The 27,474-nt window shown below is 40.9% G+C and overlaps 1 protein-coding gene across 3 annotated transcripts in view; it reads right to left on the bottom strand.

The window, feature by feature from the left end:
* TOM1L1 (target of myb1 like 1 membrane trafficking protein) overlaps positions 1-27,024 on the bottom strand; it is a 30,255-nt gene extending 3,231 nt beyond the window's left edge. The window contains exons 1-13 of one of the 3 annotated variants that reach the window (XM_064467036.1): positions 24,797-24,887; positions 22,444-22,572; positions 20,399-20,483; positions 18,040-18,118; positions 11,926-12,075; positions 11,390-11,509; positions 9,713-9,820; positions 8,926-9,042; positions 5,613-5,746; positions 3,224-3,284; positions 1,710-1,827; positions 757-853; positions 181-241 (exon numbers count right to left, since the gene is read on the bottom strand). In XM_064467036.1, coding sequence (XP_064323106.1) covers positions 181-241; positions 757-853; positions 1,710-1,827; positions 3,224-3,284; positions 5,613-5,746; positions 8,926-9,042; positions 9,713-9,820; positions 11,390-11,509; positions 11,926-12,075; positions 18,040-18,118; positions 20,399-20,483; positions 22,444-22,474 — 1,161 coding nt within the window. In that variant the 5' untranslated portion in view covers positions 22,475-22,572; positions 24,797-24,887. Of the gene's footprint in view, positions 1-180; positions 242-756; positions 854-1,709; positions 1,828-3,223; positions 3,285-5,612; positions 5,747-8,925; positions 9,043-9,712; positions 9,821-11,389; positions 11,510-11,925; positions 12,076-18,039; positions 18,119-20,398; positions 20,484-20,681; positions 21,112-22,443; positions 22,573-24,796 lie in introns of those variants that run through there. The other 2 variants (XM_064467037.1, XM_064467035.1) reach the window with 2 other exon arrangements.
* Between the last annotated feature and the right edge of the window lie 450 nt (positions 27,025-27,474).

Genomic DNA, 27,474 nt, shown 5'->3' with positions numbered 1-27,474 from the left:
ATATTAGCACCAGGAAAGTTGGCCTGGTCACTAAATGCAGGGTGCTCCCTGATGTAAGGGGAAGGGCCACAGAACAGATCCTTGTATCGCATTTGGACAGTAGTCGGGTTAAATCCCAACAGTTCTCATTCTGACAGCTGCCAGCAGAGAATGATGATTCTGAACATGAGTGTTACTCACATTGCTATAGGAATGTCCAGCTGGGTTGCTTACACTATTGTTTTGTGCTTCAGCCGCAAATCTAGGAGAGAGTAATACATTGAAAGTCACCCAGAAACCATCAAACCTGCATATTCTGATTGTTACATTCTTTTTTTGCTGGTCTGTCTTTACCTTATGCCACAACCGAGAGCAGCATGGGCAGGTGGGCCAGCGTCCCATTCACATCAAAGGTAGGGAACTACAGGGACACCTCGCCTATCTTAAACTCTTCTTACTGACCTGTACGATTCACCTATTCCTCCCTTTCACTGCAGCGTTGGCAGCGAGCAGAAAGTCATAGATATCTCAGGTATGTTTTGACTGTTGAGATAAATTTATGTCTATGACTAAAAAGTGCTGCAGAAGTAGCATATTTTTAAGCATATTAAGCAATGCCTAGCAGACAGTTTTCTCTTGTTTTACTGGACTAAAGTGTAACAGTAGTAAGTCTGTGTTCTCAGAGCTTTCTACAAACTTGTCAGATGAATTACAGTGTACTAATACCTCTGAAGATCTTTTATCTGTTACCATTTCTTGATAAGAGAATTGACTCACGGGAATTGCTGAGCTTTTGCAGCAGTTGCTAAATCTAGCTGTGGATAAATTGATGGATGATGCCTGTTTTTATCTTCAGGATGTGCAGATATGCAATCTGAAATTCAAAAAGAGGTCATTAATGATCATTTAAACATAATTAAGCAAATGTTAGTTACTTGTACTGTGAACATTGGAAGGGTAAAGTTTTGTTCCGAAGGCATATAAAGAATCTGAAATTAATTGCTTTTTATCACATGAAAGGCAAAATTTTAGTAACTCAGAAAGTTTTAGATGCAATATATTTATCTCCTTAAAATGTCAGTAGTGCTATATGTGGTAGATACCACTTAAAACTCCTTTCACTATTTCTAAAAGGTTAAAATGGAATTAGAGGCGTTTATTCACACCTTTAACTTCAGGACACGGACCCCCTAGAGCAGATAAAGGCGCGGCTTCTGCAAACAGTAACTCCAGGTACCTAAGTTAGGAGCTTTAGTCACTCCTCTGACTATGAAAGGAGTCTAAAGTCAGAGGAAATTAGTACCTTTCTCAAAGTGAACTATTTCCAACACCAAGTGCCTCCTGAAAAAAAAACTTAGGCAATCAAGAGGGTATAAGAAAAGCCTATCTGTCTGTCTGTATTGCAAGCCTACGAAACAGGCAACTGCTACAATGTTTTACAAACTTCACTGTAATAGAAAACAGAGCATGTTCCGCTGTTTAAGTATAATGGGGGAAAAAGATTATTGCTTCCACTGTAAACAAATTACAGGCAGCCCTCTGCTACCTTACATTTTTGTCCTACGTACACACATCAATTCTCCTTGCAAGGAGATACGAGGAACATCCTTAAAGTTAAGGAGTTGCTTTGTTTTCTTCCTTGCAAGGAACTTCTTGATTCCTCCACTAAGTCCTTGTTGGTTTGGCTTTAGGAAACCAGACTGCAAGGGGAAAGTGCATTCATCACTTACTGAGGCCTGAAGGAGACATGGCAGAGTCAGTTTGCTGCCCTGGTGACACAGGAGATGGAGAATCTACGGAGAGGTCAAGTAGATCGCTTGAGGGAGCGGATGGCTGTTTCCTGTACAGCTTCACATTCGAAAAGGAATAAAGTTGTTTGTGGGGTTTTTGGTGGGTTTTTTGGTTTTTAAAATTGATCTTACATAGTTTTAAGCAAATTACTATTTTCACAGAATATAAGCTTTTACAATCATAATACTAAAATTAGAAAGTATGAGAAAGGATCAGTATTTGTTTATTTTTCCATGTGAAAGACAGCTAATGAAACAAAAAAACGCTTTCCAGAAAACATCCATTTCAGCAAGGTTGCTATTTCAAAAAGTTAAGGAAAACAATTCTGAAGTAGAAAAGAGAATGGACTCAATTCTAAAAAGTAATCATGAGCTTGTTTAGATACAGGTTAGATACTGATCTTCTGATTGGTCCTGTACAATTATTTTCACACTACTTTTTTGTGTTATTGAGACACATAATTAGGAGATTGATTTTTTCAGTCCTGTTTTGGATAGGAAAAGTTCAAAAACACAAGAATGTTTCCTAGGACAAAGGGTTCCCTTTGTTTCTCCTGTGAATGTGTTAGAAATAAAACAAAAATGTTGCCAACCAAAGATTTTAATAAAAGTACATGCTTGAATCATAAGGGTTTGGTCACACCAGATTAAAAAAAAAAAGATGATGCATTTTAAACTTGGAGACTCTAATAAAAAAATGCACAGACTGCACCATTTGGACTATTAACTAATCCTACAGTGCATCATCAAGCAAAAACATCCACCAGCATAACCAGAATGTAGTAATAGCGGCTCTTCAAGGAAAACAAGATCGTCTTCTACCTTTTTTTAATAATTGTCAGCTGTGTTTCAGCATTCACAATGCAGTCATTTTCATATTGAGTCCTAGAGACTACACACAATTATGGCTTAGCAGAAGCTGAAAAACATGTGCAAAACTACTTTGGGCAATATAATTAACAACCATAATTACCAATCAATAAAGGATAGTCATTAAAGATGTGCTACAAGCCATTATTCACAATTCAGAAAAAGCTTTGACTCAGAAAAAACCATCAGTACTAGTGAATTCGGGTAGCGTAATAGTATTTCAGTCTATAAATGCTTAACAGAGAACAAATGAAAAGAAACATTATGGTTCCTCATTTTGTTTATGGCAGATAATAGCACCTAGCTGTAGAGGTAATAAACCAGCATTTGAATAGATCTCTCTCTCCTTTTTCCTGACCAAGCTTCCATCTTAGATTTGACATTTGCTACTTTAGTTACATGAATTTGCATGAAATTCTGCAAGTGAGACTTCAGAAAAATCAATGAGTAGTATCAGCCTGCTGTCTCCTGTGCCTCTCCGCTAGAGAATAAAAGTCTGCATGTATCAAAAGTGTATTTTTCACAATGAACAGGAAAAAATGTTTACAGTCCTGCAGTTCACGAGTTCATCTGTAATTACTCACTTCCATGCGTTCACGTTGTATTCTCTGATTCTCCAAAAAACGAACTCTGTTTCGAGAGAACCTGTTGAAGTTAGAGTTAAGTGTTCAATTTGGACACGAAATCAGTTATAATCAAGGTTTGATTATCAAACGACTCCAAGGTACCAAACAACCACTACAGGTCCTTTTCTGTGGGGCACTTGTCTCTGCACTAGCAGTGTGACTCTCTTCGCCAGGGCTGTGGTCCTCTGATCACCTATACTAATGCCAGTTTGTTCTTGGGCTCACTTTTGGAGACAGCCACCTGTTTCTTCCAGAAGAAAACCAAGGCACAGCTGACAATAAAGTTTGCCTCTGTTCATGCCAGACAGGCAACTATGAACACACGCTGTGCCAGATCTGGCTCCTTCTGACCAGAACACTCTTCCAGCTGAGTCCCAGGAAGCCTTCTGTCCTCAGAGGTCCCCCCACCACATGCCTATTCTGGGGCATTCTATGCCTTCTCATTAGTTCAGGTGTTGGAAATAATTAAAAAAAAAAGAAACCAGAAAATCCACCTGCATAAATATTTACATATGGGGAGTCATAGCAGTGCTACACTGGGCCCAGAGGAGAGCCAGTCAAGTGCTATTCAGCATCCATAACGCTGACCTGTTTCAGAAGTAAGAGCCCTAAGTGGTAGAGGCATGGGACTGTCTACCCAACTGCTATTCAGGGTTACCATACTGGTGAGGTCCACAAAGATAGTACATATACAGGGGGGAACAGAAGAAGAAAAAACCTCTCCAACTGCAGAACGTATTTATCTGAAATACAGGAAGAACGGAAAAGTTGCAGAGCCACTAGAGGGAGTCATTGTTACACACACGAGGCCAGTTTATTGCACAATGGTGATTGCTCCTGATGTAATTTGGACTCTATGTTGGAGAATGCAGCACGCCTTGTCTTCAAACAATACACATAATATAAAACAGATGCAGCTGGTTAAAATCAGTTTGTCCTCTACACACTCACTGTTCAGAGGGAGTTCCACAGAACAAATCTTCTGCAAACATTAACCAAATAAATTTTAACACTTACCAACTCTCAAGTGCAACACAGCTTCACCCCAGAAGACTCATTACATATAAACAGTAACATTATAGTACTAAAACGCGGAAGTTTTCTGTCCAGTTTCACATGGCCAATTAATTGCTCCTTCCATCACCAGGCGAGTCTTACATCAGCAATTTATTGAATTGTACCCACAAGCTACTATTCACAGTTCAAGCGGTTCTTGGCCTTGCCAGATTCAGCATAAGCCCACATCTGATTTCAGTGGATTTACAGAAACTGAACAGAATTCTGGTTTTGCTTTACTAAAATGAAAAACTTCCTAAAGCAAGAAGTGAGCACACCATTCTTTCAAGGAGTTACTGTAAAGTATGCTAACGCTGCTGTAGACATAAGATTTAAGGATAAACGAAAACTGAATTTAGTCAAGATAAGGCCCAAATTTTGTGCCATGACACTTAGAAGAATTAGTGATATTTTCAGTGCAGCATTCAGAAGAGGTTTAAAAAGGAAAAAAAATGACTGAACCCTCTAAATCTGCTAAATTTAATCATGAATCATTGCACTTGATGCATAATGATTTTTGGAACATTTCTTAGCCATGGAGGAGATAAGCTACTTAACATGGAAGGCGAGTTCCTGTTAAACCACAATACTCTACCTGAGGATACTCACTTTGATATTTTGGGGGACAATACTGGAATTTTGAGTTAAAAATTCATTTCAGTTTTGCTAGCATCTAGTCGTGCTACCAGTAGCATAACAGACAAATACACAGGATGTCAATGCAAGCACCACGGTGCTTCCATGTGTAAAGAAAAACATTTTCTGCTGTAAGACAACTAGAACAGCGTGTTTCAATCCAGCTGAGAAAAGCAAGTGACTCTCTTAAGCATGCAACGAGGCAGAATGCTATTCCATGGCCGATTTCTGCAGTAAAGCTGTCAAAGTTGTTTAGAAAGGAGAATAAGTAGTCTTTCCTGGAAGCATTTACACTTAACAGAGATAAGAACCACCACCAGCACCAAAGGGTTTGTAGCAGACTGATGACAAATTCACTGCGCAGTACCAAAAAGGGACGTCAAGTTCCAAAGTGCTTTTTGTTTACGTGCCTCCATCTGATTTCCTGTCTATGCTGTTAACTTGTCTTATCCCATTCTAATAGTTTTCTAACCACCTTTATGAACCGTTTCTGAAGTGTTTAGGGGAAGGCAAATATATATTTTTTCTCTTTTTGCCATCACGTTTCTTCTCTGTATTTAAGGACAAAATCTGTCTCCTGGTGGAGGATCAACATTGGATGTCTGTGGCCATTCAGTTAGAATACCAAATGTGAGGAGAGATGCTCTGTACTTACCTTTCATGGCCCAGGAGGACATTATTCAGATCTTCATTTACTTGTATTAACTCAACTATCACATCTTCATTCTCCACTGTCACCAACAATTCCATAATCCTCTCCTGCATCATCCGACAGGTCTTATACAGTTTCTGCCCGAGACAGGGAAAGAAAAAAAAAAGACAAATCATAACTGTGATCTCCCAATTTGTCAGTTCTGGAGAAGAATGATAAGACATTTGAGCACTGCAGACTCACGGGTAGCATTCCTTAATTTATACAAACCACACACATACCAAACATTGCAAATAGCGTAATTTTCATGTCTTTGATCTCTGCAAGGCAGGCTGACAACTCCTATCATCACAGGCAGAACTTCTACCCCTAACCAGTTCCTACCCCTTGACCTGCCTTTATTTCTAAAGATGTATCTGTCTCTAAGGCCTAAATTACAAATTACAAAATAACAAAGACCCCTCTGGGTGATGCAGAGCACAGCACATTTGATTTGATCTTGTGTGAGGCTGATTAAACTCAGCAGGATACTTCGCATGGATGTAATGGATGTGATCCTGTCCAACATCTGCTTGGAGAAAAGACAACAGCAATCTAAAGACAGAAGTGCTCTGTGACACAAGTCTAGCTCTAACTATTCCTCGAAGTGGAGAAGTTTAGACACAGTGATTTTTCCTCAAAAAACATATACTTCATGTAAATAAATTATTGTATTTATGTAAAAAGAAATTTTGCACCCGTTTGCCAAATCTGCTTAAGAATTAAAAAGTACTGTACCTTTCAGTACTGTATCTTCATAGACTAGGATAAAACACACAAGTGTATTCAGTTTAATGTCAGTAATTAAATTTAAAACCTCTCCAACTTAAATGTGTATCAGGTAGTAAAGAAATGTGTACTTCTTACAATTCCATTATACAGGCAGACTAGCTTCTTTGTAAATATCAATTTTCAACAGAGAAGGAAATCGAGACACTTATTTCAAGCACAGATTTGCTAGGCTTTGCTCCTACCCACAACGATGCATGCACTCTTATGTTTTGAAAACTGGAGTTTTACAATGACGGACTACCAGCTGGTATAACAATCATCAGTGATTCCACTGGATTTGTGCTGATTCTTACCAGCTGATGATCTGGACCCAAATTCCTGCATGTCCATCAAGTATGTCTATTCACTGTCCAGTACAAAAGTTTGTTACTCTTCTTGGCTGATACTGAGCTCTAGCTATTCTTTAACTACTGTTACTGGCCAGCGCAATATTTCAAGTGAGATCTATCTTAAGCCTTGTCCAAAACAGGGTGGAGAAAGGGAGGAGCCTAGCCACTAATGAAGTTACAGAACTGAAAATATGTTGCACTGCTGAAGTATACCCGTTACAGTTTTTACTGAGAGACTCCAGATCATCAGAAGGACTGAAATTAATGTCTCCAACTCACTCAAAGCTTAAACAAGCAGCTCTTATAATAAAGGACTTTGTTCTCTGACAACAAAAGCCTAATCCAAGCAATCCGGGTAGAGCTATAAACAAAAGGGAACATTAAACATCGTTAAAGGAACAGGCTAGCCATGCTTGATGCTTTATACCACTCAGCGCACAGGGGAAAAGAACAGAAAGAACACTGAAATTAACACAGAAGGAATGAGTTTTTAGTCATTCTCCCACAAATGGGAACTCCACACCCTGTCCTCAAACTTTTGCCAACAATTTTATTACTGGGAGTGTTAATAAGAATCTACTGGTTTACTGCGGGAAACCTAATCTGTGCCTACATGCAGAAGGGCCATAGTAAGAGACAGGAAATGAGAGATACTTTTCCTGTTTTGCAATCGAAGACACTTATCTTGTCATGGACTGGACAGAGGTGGCCGAGTATATTAAACCAGTGTATTCTCCTACCTGGGGTATCTTTCACTGTTTGGTTAAATCATCAAGGCCAGTTTGCACCTTGGCAGCCTCCCTGGTGGCAGTACCACTACAGCAGTGAAGTACTGTGCATACAACAGCCATAGATTAGCTGGTGGTGTCCATTGCTGGAACAACCTATACCCAACCCTTCAGTGCAGGCAATGCCAGCCCTCTGTAATCTATTGCAACAGCTGTTTGCCTTGCCTGTGTTTAAAGTCTACTCCGCTCAGATCATTGCTTCACAGGCCCTTTCTCCTTGGACTCAGAGCTCCACAAATCTCTGCAAAAGAGACAGTGTTGGAGATGTGAGGAATTTCTAGGGGAGCTAAAACCACTGAGAGTTTGCACCTGGCTCCTATCTGGTTCCTCCAGACCAGCAGTGCTGCCTGTCGTTAAAGATGACAGACAGTGGCAAACTGCTGCTGTCTCTCCATATCTCACCTCTACTTGTGAGCCAAAGCATAAATGGTCACAGCTGAACAGTACAACCTTGACAGCAAACCAACAGCACCCAGTGAGGGCTCCTTGCAAAGGAAAAAATTCTCCACTGGGCAAGAGAAGCGCACTGAAGACTTGCAAAAATGAGATCAGTTCTCCAACAGATTTAATGCTGACAAATTGCAAAAAATGCTTCCTCATCATAGAGGTTTGGAGGTAAGTTTAGGAAAAAAAAAGGATGTGGTAAAAGCTTTTTAAATTCTTGAAGACGATATGAAACAGAAGAATGTCCATTGATATAGTTCACTACTGGAATGCTAAAGTAATACCGCATTTTTAATTTCTAAAATAGAAAATACAGCATGAGCAAGTAGAACTGACACCACAGAAGAATGTCTGCATGTTCACTGTCAAATCTGAACTCAACTATTGCAATACGCTTCCTTCAGGCTACACTTTAAGAGCACGTGGATTCATCTATAGCAAAGCAAGTTCCCAAGCTTGGAGGTCACACACAGAACAAATGCTTCATATTCTTCACTGGCCTTCAGTCTGCCTTTAAGGTACTGGTAATAATAAAGAGAGCACTGAAAACTCCAGGACGGATATGAGAGAGAGACTGTGTCATCATCTATTTTCCCACAAGGCAACTGCGTTCAGGTGGAATGTTCTCAGGGCTGTTTGACAGAACATGCTTAACAGAGAACACTCCATTATGAAATTCCTTTGCCATTGGAATTCCCTAGAGCTTGAATTTGCATTGCAAGCTGTATTGTGCTTTCCTGACTATCTAGATGTCAGGGGAAGGTGAAGGCGACAGGAGAAAGCTGAGCAAAACCAGGGATAGAAACCTATTGTCGGATTTCATCTGACAATCTGAATCCAGCTGTTACGAGAACGGATACAACATATTTTAAAATCAAAACTTTGACCAAACCAAATAGGCCTTACCAATGAATTATCACATACCTGTAAAAGATTCATATCATCTGGATTTTCAGAGCCAGGAACATTTTCTTTTAATATTGATGACATGACTCTCACGTTCATTTTTGCCATATCTAGTTCACTGTATAGTTTCCCAATCTGTTGAGTTCAACAGGACAGAATATTGCGTAGGTGAACAGAGTGAGCAGAATAATTCTTACCTCTAATACATACTTTCTTCCCCATTAGGTATAATATGGGCCTAATTAGCATTATTTTACTCCAGTGACATGCCATGAAAACAGATGGCTCAGCTTTTACATGTGCAATCAAACACAGAGCCAAGTCTGATAGTACTACTCATTTTCCTTACAGTTAATCCCTCTCACTGATGTTACTGCTGCTCTTTTTAGTTACCTACAGGCCAAGCTGGGATGGAAGTGAACTTCCTTTTCCTTTCTGCTTTTTAGAATAATCTCTTCACACAAGCCTTACGCAAAAGTACGTTTGGCTTTCTCACTTATCTTTGAAGTAACTTTTATCAGTTTGCATAACAACATCATAAGAGATCATTAGATATCCTCATGCTTGAGTGCATGAGATTGGGGTACAGCCCAGCATTTATTGAATTCACTTCTGTTGCCTACTTTGCTTTGGCACAACACCATAAAAAACACCTTCAGGAGAACGAACCTAAAGCTATGAATATAGAACTATGCCACTGGAATTGATGGTCCCTTCCAGTGGCCTACGCACCCAGATTGTCAAAATCACACATTACCAGGACATTTCAAGTGGACCTGCCCCCCCCAGACCTGTAGTACTGCACCTGCTCAGGAGTCAACAGTAATGTTGGGCCTGTGGGAAGAGGCAGCAAAGAACGTTTTGCAGGATTAGCTGAAGATGGTGATGACTTTGTAGAAGGCTGAGATGAAGTCTGCGGAAAGACAAAACAGCAGAGCTTGGGTTTAACAAAAGAATTGAAGCAGACATCCAGACGAGAGAGCTACAAAACATCTTTGTCAGACTAGACAACTGGGCATTAGCTTTCGCATAATCAGTGCTCCCAGGGAAATTGTTGAGCAAGGTCTATTTACAATAATAAATGTAATGGCTGTTTTGTAATGAAATGGGGCTTGGAAATCAGATAGTTTTTCAACACATTTGGAAGTAAATTCCATCACAGAATAAAGTGGGAATGGCTAAGATCAGGCTAGCTCCTTCAGCTCTTCAGCTTTACAACAGCCTAGAATCCTTCCCAAAGTGCCCCTGCAATTTTACAGTGAAGAGTAGTTTATAATGCTTGGAAGTAGTGGAAAGGTTGGGGGTTTAAGTCTGGGTCTCTACAGAAGATGAATTACAAAGGCCGCCTGGATCAAAAAGCTGGAACACACTGTCTGCAGAAAGGTTCACTTGCATTGCATTTGAACTGATGGCTATAAAGAAATTTCTAATTCAAAACCCAACCTGCACAAGACTACACATTTCAAGTCCTTCACTTCCTAGGGATGGAGCTAAAACCTGTGTTCAGGTCTACCATTGCTGAGATCAACAGAAGGTTTGCCACTGATTTAATTGGCAGATATATGCGGTACGGAGAATCGGAGAATCATCTCTACTGTACCAGGTGAGGGGAAAAAAAAGATTGTCTATTGAGGGCATTCTCCACATAGCTTGTTCAAACAACCTTCAAATATATAAGTTGGTGTACAGTCCACTATTCAATCATCAAATCAAACTCATGATAAATCTGAATCATTCCTGTCTGCACTGATCATAGACACCTAATTCTGTAATCGCAGTGCTGGATGGCATTCACACTTCTCAAAACTCTTGGGGAAACTCTTCTAATAGAGAAAAAATTCTGGAAAGAATGGATTTAGAACATGTACTGTATTTTCAGCTGACGTCCAATGCTCAAGCCATACTATGCTACATGTCCTAAATCCTACACAGTGATACATATGCTTAAACAACATTTATTGTGTACAGGTTGTGCAAACAGCTGGAGAGATACATAGACAATAATCTTTTCTTATAGATTTCTACCTCTCCTGGTTTAGTTGTAAAGATAGATAATGTTCATAATTCTGAACACTACATGTTTTTGTTAAAATCTTACTCATTTTAGTGGAGACTTTCAGAAGTTGACAAGTTTGGAGCACTCAGCTCTCATTCATTTTGAGGTAAACCACATACCCAATCCTTTACACACTTTGAAAGCTTCCTTTTTGAGAACGTATCCACTAATCTGTGGCTTGATATAAAATAAACTATTATATACGCCAAGTTCCTCTGTTGGTAGCTTAGCTGTTATAATGGAAACTGATTCCTGCTCACATGCTTAAGTAGGTTGGTCATATTCTGCCTTGGAGCATTTAAATAAATAAATAAATAAAACCCAACAAAAACAAAACAAACACACCTTCTTTGTCTACACAGCTCATACAATTAACACATGTGTCCGATTTACAACGATTAATGAAGTATCCTTGTGTATCCCTACCTTAGGTCCCCCTCTGCTTGTGTCAGAAGATGGAAACTCCACTCCTTTCTTCAGCAAGTCTAGGTAAACTTCTTTTACTTCACTCACATCCACCATTCCTTGGAAACCGCGGGCCCACGTCTAGTTTTGAAATAACAGGAACAGTAACAGTCACAGAAGCAGACAGTCAGTGGTCAGACAAGTGCTTCTAAAATATGTGGTCCTAAAGGCAGTTTATCCCCTCCAACCACTCCAGCTAACTCCAATCAAAGCAGCAGGAACCAGAAAAGCTCCCAAGTTACCTCCCATCTGCAACCACAGAAGGAGCACATACACAGACTGGGAGGGGAATATAAAAGGTGGAGGTTGACAGTTTTCCAGTTCTCTCCCTTCGCCTTCCAGTCTCTGCTACCTCTGCACAAAGCAGTAGCAGCAAGAATAAAATCTGCTTTAGGAAGAGGTTCCCATGAGTATGTTACAGTAGAGAAATGGGCCGCATCATTAAATGTTTACCTTATAGCAGAGGCACTAACACTTACTGTTTACTCTAGACTTACCATGATAAAGGTCAAGATTTTCTCCTGCATGTCAATTGGCAGGTTGTATCTTGGATTCAGCAGCTTCACCAGCTTGTCTTTACAGAAATCTTTCTTCACAACTAAAGACTGGAATCGCGGGCCGCAGTTCTCTATACACATGTCAAGCAGCTGCACACACAAAAAGCTTCTGTTACTCAGATACTAGGAAAAAAACCCCAACTTGACTGCTTTTGTTTCCTTTTGTTTAATTTGTTCCAAGGTGTTATGGGGAAGAATACAAATGGATATGAACAGATTATTGCCAGCTATCTCACTAGAATGCCTGATGAGGTTACTACAGGGAAACAGTAGCTCACTGCGTGTACTGTTACACCTACGCAATACAAAACGAGATGTGTTAGGCAGAGTTACACTATTTTTAACAGACAAGTATGGTCACACTTGTTTCCATATCATAGCCGTTACTGAACACTGGGCACCTTAACAGCATGAAATCTGTCCATAGCTTAAAAAATGACTTGTACAGATTCAGTAATAGAATTAATTCACTGCCTAACACATAAGTACCCTGGTCTGACCGCTTCTGAAGAGCTCTACATGAGAAGAAAATAAGATTAGTAAATGCCTCCCTTCTAATCTGCCCTGTCAGTGAGAGATTCATGAAAAAAACAGAAAAGAACAAATTCAACAACTCAGAGTACAATTTTTCCACATGTTTTAAAGGTCACATTGATTTGAAACAGAATAGCTGAATTGTTCCAATTGTCAGATTCATCTTCATGAAAGAAGTCTACTTCCAAAATTCTGCCTGGAATGCTCAGAGTAGGATCCCTGCAAGCAACATGTCCACTCTATCAAATACAGCAGTACGGGATAATGACATAATACTTCTCCCTTGTACACCTGCAGGTGGCCGATTACAATTCCCGTTTTACAGAAGAGGTATCAAAGCTGTCTCTACGTCCCAGTCATCTGAAATCAGGCCAATACAAGTCCTGATAGGAAACTGGGGTCAGGCAGATCAGGTGCAGAATCAGGAACGTAACTCATCCTGTCTTGCTCATGTCTGGAGATTGACCACAGGACTATGATGCCCCACGTAGAGAAAAAAAGGTCACTCTTGTGCTTTTTGCTCTTCAGCCGTACCTTTAGTTTCCCTCCCAGTTTAAGAGGGAAGATGGAAAGGTGAAAGCAAAGGGTAGAACTTAACAAAATTTTGCAAAATTTCATAGCTTGAGACAAAGCTTCCCCTGAATCATGCAACAGACAGGATATCTTTTCAAAAGGAAACACAGATTTTAAAGGATGCTATTGTAATCTTGATAAAAGTAGGTTAAATATACTTTCCTATCAGAGCAGACTATATTTGGCTAAGCTGATATTATTTCAGTAACTAATTTTCTAGCCTCAGGACTTGGGGATTTTTCTCCCAGTGTGATCGGGAACTTATGGGAGAAGAGGCTTAAAACCAGAAGAAAATAAATTGCTGAAATGAAAACAGGGTAGAACAAAGAGACACTGGCAGACTGCTGTGCAAAAAACTGAGAGATAATTATAAAAAAAAAAATCTTGGCTCGAATCATTATTTTTCATTTGAAAGAGTACATGAAACATATGCTAATAAGCCAAGTCATTTGCCTGTGCAGTACTTCAAAGATGGTCTGTGTAAAACATTTTCGACCCAGCGCATGGGAAATTTGGTATGCTACTCCCTATTATTAATTCCCTACTTAAGGGACTGAGTATTTACCCTCTGAATGAAAATACTGAACTAATGGGCTAGATCCTCCACTCATTATGCCAGTACAGCCCACTCAGAGTGAAACTAAACTGGTGTAAGAAAAAGAAGAATTTGACTCAATTATTTTTAAATGGACCATTCAGGGACGAACCACTTTCATGCTAATAACACCTTTCATTAGAACTTAAATATGGTTATTTATCATTGCAAATAGGACTTCACCTTCCCAAGCAGTTCCATGGGAGTGAAGGTGGCCATCCAAGGTGGCCAAGTCAACTATTGCTCCACATAACACTATGGAATCTAAACAGAAACAACTTTTAATAATAGAACAGGCAAATTAACTTCAACCAAACCATTAAATTTCCTCTAAATGACAGGCAGGACCTGAGAACTGTTGGAACTGACAGAGCTGCTATGTTCCAGGCTAGCTGATTCCAGACATCCAGCTGAGAAGAGATCTGCACTGAGCAAAAACGAGGACGAATTGCACAACCAAAGCCCTCTGGTTCACATCAGCAACACAAAACTAAACTGATACAAGGCATCTGAGCGGAGGTGAAGAGACAAACTGTCAAGCAGAAACAAAAAGGGGAGAAGTTGGTGGGGATAAAAGTCAACCATATTTCTTGTCTATAGAGGCCTCACTCAGAATTCAGTAGTACTATCTGCTCATCTAAGGCAGCCAGGTATGGTCCACAAAGCTGTAATGAATGGATGTAGTTTGTGACAGATACTTCTCAGACCTAAGGTGAAAGCAAGAAAACACAGATGAACAGTTTGCTTCTTCGCATTTCTGACTCAAAGGGAACAACTCATTAAGCCCTCTCCAGGATCCCACTCTATCAAATATATACCCATGTCTACCCAGTAGCGTTTCTGAACAGCAAGAGACTAGTTCCAAGTGCCAGCATTTAAAAGAACCCTCTACGAGCAGCTTTTTCAGCTGACATTCATCAACTACAGTGTAGGGGCTATGTACACTTTACCAAGATTCTGCATTTCAAAAATATTTTTTTTTGTTAAGTCCTGAATTTTTCAAATTATATATATAACACTGAAATATGGATTTATTTTGCTCCCACTCAATGTCCTTTTCTTTCCCTCTTTGCCCATACGTACCATAAAGTATAATAAAATTGACTAGGACTTTTTTTGATGGAGGAGCTGGAGGGATCCCTCATGTTTTTGTTTTTTAGATCCTCTGCTTTGTGAAATGTTAATTTAACAAAGGAAAATCTGAAGGCAACGTTTGCCATGCTAAATTTTTTTCACATCTGAAAACATATGGAATACTAAAAGAAAAAACAGAAAAAAGCCTAAGGCAAAAAAACCCAAACAAACTCCAAAATTTAAATCTAACCAATGAGTTCCTTTAAAATATTTTCCAACAATGTCATGCAGAACTGAAACAATTTCATTTTAAATTTCTGCCCACTGCTTTGTACATAAGAGTGTGCGCGTGGACACAGGTAGAGAGCAGAACCTACAATAAACTACTTCCCCATGTGCTGTTCAGTTCCTAAGACTTTACAGGCATCAGAAGTGGGGCACTGCAGTAAATGCTTTACAAAAGCAAGGGAGATCTATGGAGCCAACTGAACAGGTGTCTCAGCGTTCACTACATAAACAGAGTTTACGTATCCAAAGCCTATTAGTAATAATAAGTCAAATAACACATACACACTTTGTTGGATTCCTGCCTAAAAGTTCTAATCCTCCTCACTCTGATTGCAAAATCACCACTGCCAAGCCTGATTTCTTGGCTTTATCAAACACTGCATGAAGCAACTTCACGGCCTGACACACATACACCCTGATCCCTGTGACTTCACAAGCACTAGGTAACTTCAGGGGATGAGTGCATGAAGTCAAGCCACAGCCAACACATTATACAGCTGGCACTCACCCTTCTTCCTCCAAGTAAACAAATAAGCATCTGTGAGCCAGAAAGATGATGCCGCTGTTGAGATTTAACATGTCTTGATGACAGTATCGGGGCTAACACATGGAGTCATGCTACTTCAGGTGAAGACCTTCACATTTCACCCTGTGTGTATTCTCTGGAAATAAGCTCCTTAAGCAGTTTTATTACAAAGACTAAATTCCAGAATTTCAAGGTTGAATAAATAGAAGTGGATCAAAGTACATTTCAAAAGAAAAGTGATGTGTAGATCTGTTGCCTTCTTCATTGTATCTAATGTGGGCAGGAGACACAATTTGATGTAGAGTCTCAAAAGCTGGAGGACCGTATTTACTGTAGGAAACACAACAATAACTTACAGTTAATCAAAAAAGGGCCCTTATTTTTGTAGAAATCTGAGAGAAGAACAATTTTTAAGAGATAAGAGTTGCACAGGGAAGGGGGTCTTGTGTTTTAGGAACTGAAAGTTATTTCTGTTTTTCTATTTGCAAAGATTTGCTGTTCCAATCCAAGCATTTCAAAATGGGAAATAGGAACAATTTCATTACAGCAAGCAAGAACCCAAAACAGAAGATACAGCAGGTAGAAAGACTATTTGGGAACAAAGGAGTCTAAAGTCATACATGGTCAGCAACGAGGTCATCAAAGGAAAGGTTTTACACATGCTGAACTGATGGCAGTACTGGTAGAAAACCTGAAAAATGAAAGGAGCCAATGGTAGAGGGAGAGGCAAAGGATGGAAGATCTTACATAAAAGTGGGAAGAGTTGGAGGAAAGGCTGGCACTCATTAAAAAAAAACAAATAAAAAAAATAAGGAACTCAGGGAGAAGAAACCTGCAGTCAAAGACCAGAAACTGGGCCAAAAGGATGTGATTATCTGGCAGGCACAGTTACACGTGTACATGTGAGTGGGTGAGAACAAACATGGAGAAGGGAACTTGAACAGCAAAGAGACTGTGAGAACATGTTGAACTACAGGCACAACTGCAACCAGGTACACACTCCATCGACGAGTAAATACAATGAGCTTCTGGGTCAACGCGATAAAGCTCTTCCTTGGATACGCCTGAAACAAGATCCTTATCCTGTTTTTATGTTCTTAAGAGCTAACCCATAATATCACCTTGGGTATATCTGCAGAGTAAATATCCAAAGAAAGGCTCCTAAATCTAAGCACTGGGTTATCATAACTCCAGTTGACTGCGTCAGATATTCAGAAAAGGACCAAGGTGCACAAAGACTGCAGGAGAAAGAAAGCAGATCTCATACAAGGATTGTAATTGCAGCGGAAACCAAGCGTTTCTGTTATGCAAACACATAGAACACACAAAAAGGTGACTCATTAGACAGTGGAGGAGGAAGCCAGGAAAGAAGTATGGAAATGGAATGAGCTGAAGGTATACATCGGTATGTTTAACACATTTATCTGCATCTCTAACTTGTCAGGAGGCACTTGGGCAATTGCTAAGTAACCTACAATTCGACACTATCAATCACCTATCTTCCTTAATCACTTCTCAGCACATATTGATGTAGATAATGATTTTGCACAACAAATACCAAACCCATGAGTAACAGTACCCAGAGTGTAATGCAGACAGGCCTCTACAACCTCAAAAAAGGAACTGGCGAGGAAAACACTTCTAGACAAACAATGAAAGACACAAACCCCCAACACCTGAAAATACAAACAGCTCAATTCTTCCCGCAGTTGCACAATTGTTAGTCAAGAGGAATTCAGGTGGGGAACTCTGGGCTTATGGTAAGTGTTAGAAGCTTCCTGCTACTGCCTACATTATCAGTGGAAATCAGAACTGTGTTAACATACCCCAGTAAATGTTAAACTGACTGAAATCGCTACACTTCCCCAAACTCTGGGATAGAAACACTGTCAGATTCTGGAGGCCAGGTTATCTCAAATGAGGATATTCTCAGCCACTCCAACCTTTCGTCATAACATCTGAATCTTATGTGGCTTACCTTGGGTCTTGCTCCCTTGCTTAACTCGCCATCATTACCCTTTCATTCAAGTTTCTCATTTGTACATAACAACACTTTTACCAAACAGGTATCGCACATTCCACCGCACTGCATACCGTGCTTGCTTTAACCACGATCAGTACCACAAGGTGAGTAACAGAATGGTCAGATGTAGCTTTTATGTAATATGCCAACCTCTGTATCTTTCGCAAACAGTTGGGGCACTCACAGAGGGACAGTCACTACTGCAAATAAGTAGTACGCTACTTTTATATAGTATAGGTTTAAAAAAAAAAAAGCTACACTAAATTTAAGAATTTGCTCTGTGGAATGCCAGCAGGCCATCTGATCTGCACCGTGGTAGTGCTGTACACACAAAGACAAAACACCCCGGCGAGTTCTGTCAGTAATAATTTGCATGCCACCTTATCGTTTAAAATGTTTTCCTTCTTAGTGTCTAATTAATGTAAATATAGCTGTACTTACAGACAGGGTAAGCCTGATTTCCTTCTGGTTACAGTTTTTTGAAAGCTTTTTCTTTAGCGCTTTAACTGCATCTTTAGGCCTGTGACAAGAAATTAAGTAGAAAAAGTTACCAGAGATGTCAGACTATTTTTCGGATTTGTAACTTCATCCAAGAGCCAAAAATACCAGCCTGAGATACGGGACCAGATTCATCCCTGTATTTACACCCACATAAAACTAGAGCAATTGCCCCATTGATTTCAGCAAAATCGCTTCAGCGTTGAGCTGAAGTAACAAAGCGGTGAAATCAGGTTTGTTACTGCAAACTCCGCATTACTCTAGAGACTTGTACAGAGAAATAAAGTTATTCTCCTCTGCAGAGTCTCCTCCAAAACTATATTACTTTCGCTGTTGTACAATAGATTTACTTATCTAGCTTTTATTGCTACGAAGGGGAATAACAACTGCCAGCTGTATCAAGAGTTGACTCGTCCCTATTTTTCCATATAGGATGCAATTAAAAAATATTCTCCTGGGAGTGCTGTCAGGAGTAAGGGTGTCCTGGCTAACTTCCAATCTTATAATTGCAGGATGCTTTTAACTCATCTGAGTAATTACCATGTATGGATGAACAACCCATTCCACCCCAAAGATAGTGGCATTTCTAGCCTAGTCATTTTGATTTCTATATATACACCCCTTATCTTTTAACTATCTATGTAGGAGGAAAAGGGTAGAAGATGGTATCTAGCCTATCGCGTGCAGGAAACAGTTTGCCTGATTAACAGGGGCTATCTATAGCGTATAATTATTAGGGCCACCTCAGTGCTCTTGGTCAACAAAAACAAGTTGTCCTAAAGTCTCTTTGGGATCTCTCTAGAATCTAAGACGGAGCAATAGAATGTTTTGATAAGAAGAAATCTTTGTTGAAAATATTTTAAAGCCAATGAAATTAAATGGGTATTTAGCATTACCGCATTCTTGAGTTTGAAATATTGCTGTACCTCATCAGAAAAAAAGACTTCTGTTTTTTTTAATCCGATGGCAACAGAGTTGCCACACCCAGTCATACCAGTAAACCATCAAGTCAAAACAGAAGTGATGGATGGGAGCATGAGACAGGGAAGGAAAACTTTCCCTTGCAAAAAGCTATACTACTATTCCACTCCTGCTTCTTGTTCTCTCTGAAGCATCTGGAAGTGCTCTGGTCAGGAGCTGGATATTGCATTAAAATAACCATTTGCCTAATTAGATACAGCAGTTCTGCTGTTCCCAGTATCCTGTTACAGGCTGTGACTAGTAGTAGTTGCCTAGAAGGAAGTTTTGAGAAGCTCCTCTGTAAGCATAAGCTGTACACAAGAGGAAGTAGTTTATTTAAAAAAGCTCTGTTACATAGAAGCTCTACAGAAAAACGAACAGAGGGTCAAAGTGTGCTGTTGCTTATAGCAGTGACCGGAAGGAGTTATTACTGACCTTCCAAACTCTAAAAGCCACACGTGAGAGCGTTGGATTCGAAAAAAAAATGAAAGGAAGGAAAAGCTGATATAAAAGAAGATACTTGTGCAGAAACTAAGGCATACCTCATGTCCCTGGAGAGAGTTCTCCAGTCGGTGTTAAAATTCGCCACTGTTAGCAGTGAGTTCTTCCAATGCAAGGCCGAAGCAGACCTTACATGGGAACAAACTTCCTTCTTCCCTTTTTACAGGTAGGAACAAGGAATCACATAGCAGCAAGCGGCTCAGCAAATCAGTACGTGGCCATTTGGTGCAAGAGGCCAACGCCGTCCTGGGAGCCCCAGGCAGGCACGTCGGTAGGATGGATCCCACTGAACAGGAACGCAGCCAGCGCTTCGCTCTGCCACCGTGATGAAGGTTGGCTGAGAAGTTGTATAGCAGGGAACTCCGAATGAGTTAAAAGCACAGAGTTTTAAATAGTGTTGCAGGCAACTACACTCTCAAGGTCTTTTCCAATCTGGGTTTCCCAGAGCACGAAGGCATGCGTTTTGCCTGACAGGCGGCGCAGGTTAAATGAAATACGTCAGACTCGGGGAAGAGACCTGTGTTATCACCTAACACTTATCTATGGCGAAGAGCCTACAAGTCTAATCCCTACAAGTCCTGATGGCGCAGCAAAAGGCACCGAGACAGGCAAAACTCTTCGCTAGGAGCCAAAGATATCTGCTCCCTGCTGCTGTTTAATTTTAGGTGGCTTTAGACACACCATACGTCGACTGCTCGATTTCGCCCTCGAGCAACGCTGGCGCTACCTCCGTGATGGAAATCGGCTGTTCTCGCTTCCCACGGGAGAAGGGGCAGGTCCCGGCCCTGCTCGTCCCACCGACGCCCCCCGCCCCGGGCCCGCAGCCCCCTGCCCCGCTCACCCCTCCTCCGTGGCGTTGATCACGTCGCAGATGTGCATGAACTGTCCCCACTCCTCCGTCTGCAGCGCTCCCAACGTCGCCCGGTCTGAAAGGCCAAGGGGAGCCGCCGTACAGCCGGCCGGGGACCCCCAGCGCCGCCGAGCCCCGCCGGGCGGGAGGAGCGGGGAGGCGCCGTCCCGCCGCGCCCCTCACGGCCGGGGCGGGAAATGGCGGCCCCCCCGGCTCCCCTCAGGCGGGCGGCGGAGCGGCGCGGGGCGGGAGGCGGCGCCCCCTCGTTACTCACCGACCAGGCTGCCCACGGCGGTGCCGAAAGGGTCCTTCGGAGCCTTCCCGAAAGCCATGGCCGCTGCCGGCGGGGTCGCGCAGCCTCTGAGGGGCAGCCCCGTCCCGTCCCGCCGGATCCGGCCGCTCCCCTCCCGCCCCGCCGGTCTCTCCCTTCCTGGGACTGGGGCGGAGCCGCCTCCAGGTGCCGTCGCGGCTCCCCGTTGCCGATCGCGCCCAGACCGGGCCGCACCGCCCCCGCGGGGCCGCAGCGCTGCTGTCCCGGTGGAGCGGCGGGGTGAGCGGCAGCCCCGCGCCGGGCCAGGCCGGGCCGGGCCAGGCCGGAGGGTCTTCCAGCCGCGGGGCTCCGGCAGCCCGGCCCCTCACGGACGGGCGCGTCCCGCACCCACAGCACCCCGCCGCGTAGCCACGTCCCCCTTTTCCTGCTCCTTGGCCAGGGCTTAACCTGTGACGAGACCTCCCGCTCATGAGAGTTCCCTCAGCCGTCTCCTAGGTGGGCTTAATAGCTGAAACCACGAGAAACTTGGCATTTCGTGAGTCAAAGCCCAGAAACAGCTGGGTCGAACCTACCCCGTGGCTCCAACCTGCCTGCTGGCACCTATGACCCGCACGCCTATGTTAACTTTAACGGAAAGGGGAAAAAACCGCCTGCCTTGCAGCACTCGCCCCATGGATCTGTTCAGTAGCACAGAAGACCGATGGTAATTTTGTCTTTTCAGGTATTGTGAAGAACTTTTTATAGCAGAACTGACTTTTAAAGCGTCAGCTTTACGATATAGCTGTTAAGACCTTCACTTCAGATACGAAACCTCAGAAAATCAGGCTTTTCAAATGCATCAGAACAGCATATACACTTTTAAACTGGTACCTGATGCAATTTGCTTGTTAAATTGATTACACACAATTCATTTATTTTAAAAGAAGACTGTATATGCAGTGAGAGCGACGACAACTGCTACACCTTACAGCGTGCTCTGTGCAGACACATTTCAAGCTTTAGCATCCACCGCTATGAAATCACTGGGGCTGACCACTGCTCCTGCCACGTTCATACATGGTTTTGCAAATCTATATGTTCTGTTCTTTTCTGTTTCAGATTTAACAGGAACAGATGCACAGATCTCAAAAAAAGGGGGGGGGGGGGGGGGGGGGAAACCAGTGCATGTAAGTTACATTCATAAAACCATCCTTTGTATTATGTAGAAACCACTAACACATTCCTCTCGCCACATACACGTTTCCACATGTGGGACTTTCTTGCTACAGTTACGATCAATGACTTCCATTGTGTCACTTCATCACAAATCTGACTGTATCTCAGACCTATATAATACTCCGGAATGAATGGGACATGAATGAAAATTAAAACCTCAGCTCTAATTTTTGTTGACTGAGAGTTGTAATTATTTCAGTATCAAACAAACACGGAATCATATTAACTAGCATTTGAATACAGCTTAGTTAGTCATACAGTCAGAACATGATATAACCAAATAAATTATTTGCCTGACGTTAGAATTGCATGCATTAACAAAGCCGTATTTGCACTGATTATGAGAGTTCTTCCTAAGACAAACGCATTTTACTTTTGCATTTTGTGTAACTCTATGGCCCCATCTACTGGATGGCTTTAACATAAAGGCTGGAGAAGAACGTACTTTCCTGGGTACCTGCAAATATCTCTACAAAAAGCAAGGTATTACAAGAACTTTTGGGCAAGTTGATCATGTACAATGAATGTAGGAGCTGAGTCTTTTTCTTACTCTTTCTATGGCAATGGGTGGAGTTTGTCATACAGCTTGGTGATGTTCCATTTGAGACTTTCTAAGGAACACATCCCAATTTTCCACACTTCTGTTAGTCTCGCAATTTAGTTATACGCCAGACATGATCTGTCAAAACAGGAGTTTGTTTATTTATTCTTGGTTGCAGAATTCTGAAAGACATCCTTTAAACTTGGGTCTTTATTTCATTTGCTTTTTAACACCGAAACTGAAATAAGGGCCTATTTAAATCAGCCTTTGTTAAACCTGCAATGCGAGTCAGCTCTTTTTTCAGAAAGCATATTTTATTGAGCTACTCCTGGGGGAAAAAAAAAATCTGATGAAGCCTTTTTTCATTGGAACTTAACTGATTAAAGTTACTCATCGGAATCACGTACTGGTCTCGATCTATGAACTCCTAGTGGACTTCAGGTTTGGCTTGAAATGAGCCTGCCTGACTCTTCAGCCTTCTCTGGTCTGGAGTCCTTGGTATTTAGGAGTCAGTGATCAAAGAGTCCCAGGAGGGTCTTACTGCACTCCTTGCAGTTTTACTATTATTGCCAATATAGTATTATACTTAATTATTACTATTAAGGGACATTTTCCATGTTATGCAAGCACACCTAGTACGTTATAAAAAGAAAGAAGAGGCTAAATAATTTCTCTTTGCAAAATGATTTGAAACAAGAGTGTTTAGTGGCATAGTTTATGTCTGCCTCTTGAGCTAACATGTATTATACCAAAATAAGCAGGCTTGTCAATGTAATTTTATTTGTACTAGAGATTTTGTTGATGCTGCTATGTCAATTACAAATAGAAAATTGCATCCCTAATTGCTGTAGGTATGCAGAGGTTTTTTCCAACCTAGTTTTGCTGGTTTTAAACTTCAGAGTTATACATCATTAATCTAGTTTTTTTAAAAAATCACACCTTTATCTTATTTAGTCTTCAGTCCTACTTTCAAGGAATCACATACACAACACATTGAGTGAAATAATTAAGCAGCTGTCATATTTATAAACTGATTTATGATATTGACTTGTACCTGCTGCTATTTGTTATATGACAATTACAAACCATGGTGATGATTTTTGGTTTAGTTTAAAAACCGAGAGAGATTCTCAAAAGATCATTATTCAACAGAGATTAGGTGAGGAGTTACAAAGTATTCCCCCCTCCATCTCCCTAGAGCTGTATTTACTCTCACGGTCTTCACCAGAAGTCTATTTTAGTGTGATGCTTCCTTGTTATCCCGTACAACAAAGACACAATCAGCAGGATTCTCACTGTAGCTCATTAGACCAGATGCTGGTTATGGCCTGTGCGGGTAGCTCAACTTAAAGAAACAGCTAGAGGGCTAAATCAAATCCCTTCTGCATCATCTCCATTAGCTCATTGCCTTCAGATAACAGCAAACCTAATCAGGAGCTATTTGGGCAAATTAAATTAATGTTTGGGACTCAGTCTCACTAAGAATGAAGAGCTGTCCCCAAATATCTTTCTAAGTAATTACTATTTTATAAAAAAAATAAAATATCTAAACCCCGTCATGTTGGCAGCACATTTAATTTGCCTGTGTAGGAAGGGGGAACAAATACTGGAGCGGAGGAGGGAGGTGCCCGTGGCCTGCAGGGGGCAAGCTTGTCCAAGGAATCTCCTCATTTTTCATGCGGTGGCTGCTCGAAGTGAAGGATGGTTTTTGGAAAAGGCAATACCCTGTCAGCCATGTTGGGTTTTCTCATATACACAGTGTGCTTCAGATGCAGCTCGTTAGCATTGTAATGCTTTCTTGTCATTTGAAATAAAAAAAAAAATAATCTCTGAATATGCAATGCAAAGCTCTCAGAAGGCAGAAGGGGGTGAGGGGAGCGTGTGGTATTTTTCAGGGCTGCCAGGTGGCTGCCAGGTTTTCCCGCTCTCGGTTCAGTGCTGCACTTCCTGGACCACACAGCCTCAGCACACTGTCACTGCCCTGGCACTTTCGTGTGAAGTTGGACAAACCTGTATTTCTCCCTGTTCTAAACACTGAGAATTCCAAGTGAAAAACAATTTTTAAAAAGAACACACTATGGGAATCCCAGCTAATTTGAAACTAAAACCATATGTACCTTGTTTTACCTAGGATGAGTAAGTGTAAATTCTCTCAGAAACAAGTTTTTTACATCTATTGAGACTTTTTTAAAAAAATATATTCGATATTACATAATACCTCCCTCTGGGATTCTGCTCTCACGACGTGGTGTTAATCCAAAAGCTTTCCTGCCTCTCTTCCATTTCCTTTCAGGAAACAATCCTCCTTTTTCCCTGGATCAAGGCTGGAGATAAATATTTGTTGTATATTTAGGAAACTTACCAATGCCTTTCCTCAAGTTACTCTTCTCAGAGACAAAGATGCATCATCCAGTTCCCCCAGCTTCTCTTCAGAGGCATATTTTCCTGCAATGGATTCTAGATTTATAAAGAAACAATGAAATCATTATTATACTGCAGAATATTTTGAGTCTTGACTCAACTTTCCTGTATGAGATTCATTATTAAATACACCTTATCCACTGGAAGGGAGAATCCTCTGCCTGAATCTCCCAGGAAAACTTATAAAGAAATAAAAAACTCCCTGAATCTTAAATTTCAGGAATTGTAGATAATTTTCCCGTGAATGGGATGCGACTGCTATATATATACAAACTGCTGGGTAAAGAACAAGCTCAAAATGGAAAATAAGCTATGAACTTGGTAACTCAGATTTACAGCAAAGTAGCATGTGGGACATTGGGAACCTTTCTGTCATCTTGCCTGCAAAGGAAAATGGCAAATAACTGGTTTGCATTTAAGACGTTTAGTCTAATTTTGTTTTCAAATTATTGACGTTCATGAAAAAAATCTTTCATATCTCACTCTTGCTGCAATACAAATTTCTTTGCCTTTAGTGAACAAGCTTGAAAAATTCTGCTATATTAATTGGTGCACTTTTTAAAATTAAAAAAATACCTGACAAGTGATGAGGGCTTCAGATAGCTGTTTTCATCTATAGGTGTGCTAAAATGCGATACAGCAACAAATATTTTTGTCTGCTGCTTTAAACAAAAGAAAAAGAATCCCCAAATCCTTAGGTATCAAGTATGTGGTATAAGAATCCTTTCAAAAGCTGCAGGAACCAACCTGCATCATCCTGAATCAAGCCGATACTTTCAGTACCACAAACAATCTTGATTATTTGGACACCATTGCAATTATCAGTGTAGAAAGCAATCCTGGAAGAAACTGAAATCCTCAACCTTTGCACATTAGCAGCAGGTACGGACTTTACCAAGGTGATTTTCTCTTTGTGACACTCCCACTGCCACTTGAAGTGTGAAACAGCTCTAGGCAAGAGCTTAGCTCATCGCTGTTTCTTCTCATTTTCTTACTATTTGGAGAATAGCAATAACTAACACCAGATCCTCTGAAAATACACATTTCAAGAAAACAGTTTTCAGGCACTGCGTCCTAATTAAATAATTTCAGCAATATTTGATTGCCCACAAATACACACACTGGCTACTGAAACAAATATCCAAAAGCTTCATAGTTAAATCATGGTCTGGTAGCTCCGTGTCACCCACAGAGCCCTGGTTCAAATCCAAGCCTTCTCCAACTAAAGTAACGCCATGCCGCTCACATGGCTATCTCCTGTCCTAATTAACCAGGAGTCTCAGCTGAGCTCTCTGCTGGATTTTAATTACAGAGTTATTAATTCGTGGGGAAAAAATTGACAGATGTTTCAGGTTGGCCGTAGCAAATTAAAAGGCGGGTGCTTGGCATAAAAACTCAGAACTGATTAAACAAATGACTCATGGATGTTTAGCTGTTTTACAGTGAGCGTGTACACAGTACCACTTAGTGTATTGTGGCGCAGGGTGACTCCTCGGGATAAAAATAACAATAGCAACAGATTTTGCTCTGTCTAGTTTTTTAAGGTAAAGAAGCTTATCAAATCTGTTCTTAATTTGATTTATAGCTTTTGTTGGGTTCTCCTGACTCCTCTTCCCTCTAAAAAGAAAATCCACTATTTTCTTAGGTGATTAGTTTAAAAAATTATGTTATGCCAAGGTAAATGACGGGACTAGTTGGTTACTCTACAATTATTGTTATTCAAACTGAGCATATATACACCATAAAGTGAAAGACTAATTTTCTTCTCATATAAGGGACAACAAATGTTTTCATAATTTTACTAATAACTTCAATCACTTGACAAAGCAGCTTAGAAAAATGTTAGCTTACATCAAATAAATGCATTACAGGAAACAGGCAGGGCCTGAAAAGCTACCAAGGTCAATATTTTAAGGAAAATAAGCAGCAGCCAGTGCCATGGTTTTGAGGTCCCCATCAATTACGCTGTTCCACAGGAGTCTTTATCTAAGGTCTCAGCAAGTCTCATCTATCATGATGGTATACACAGCCTCTGAGCTGAACTGTGTAAACAGCCTTTCGGTGGACATTTGGTTATTAGAGATGGTCATTTGGATGCAGGTTCTCTGCCTCTGTTGTGGTGTTTTTCTGCTGAGGAAGGAAGCATTACAGGGTTTGTGTGGTTTGTTTTTTAGACTGAACACGCATGTGCAACTTACAGTACCATCCTCTTCTGAATGAGCCATTTTGTGCGATATTAAAAAATGACAAAATGTTTTGCCCATGATAGGATTTCCCTAGTGGGTTTTTTTTCTTTAAAAAAAGGACAGTTCAAACTACGCTTCTTGTTCAAGTCAATCCAAAAATTATTCAAAGCCAAAACCCATTAGCTTTCATTTTGACAACGTAGACCCAGATATGTCGACAATTTCAGAACCAGGATTGAATGAAAACAGATTCCCAGGAATGGTTTTGATTTTGACAACTCAGCATTTGCTTATCAGAGGTGTTTTGTCAGAAAAATTCCCACCAGCTGTAGGTTTCACCACACATTAATTGCCTCCGAGCTAACAGGAAATTAAAAAACCCCAAAACAAAACCTCTTTCCAATAGTGAAGACAGTGCTATGGGAACCTACCA

This window comes from Phalacrocorax carbo, chromosome 16 (genome assembly GCF_963921805.1).
Source record: "Phalacrocorax carbo chromosome 16, bPhaCar2.1, whole genome shotgun sequence".
NCBI lineage: Eukaryota > Metazoa > Chordata > Aves > Suliformes > Phalacrocoracidae > Phalacrocorax > Phalacrocorax carbo.
This window is presented reverse-complemented; position numbering and strand designations above follow the sequence as displayed.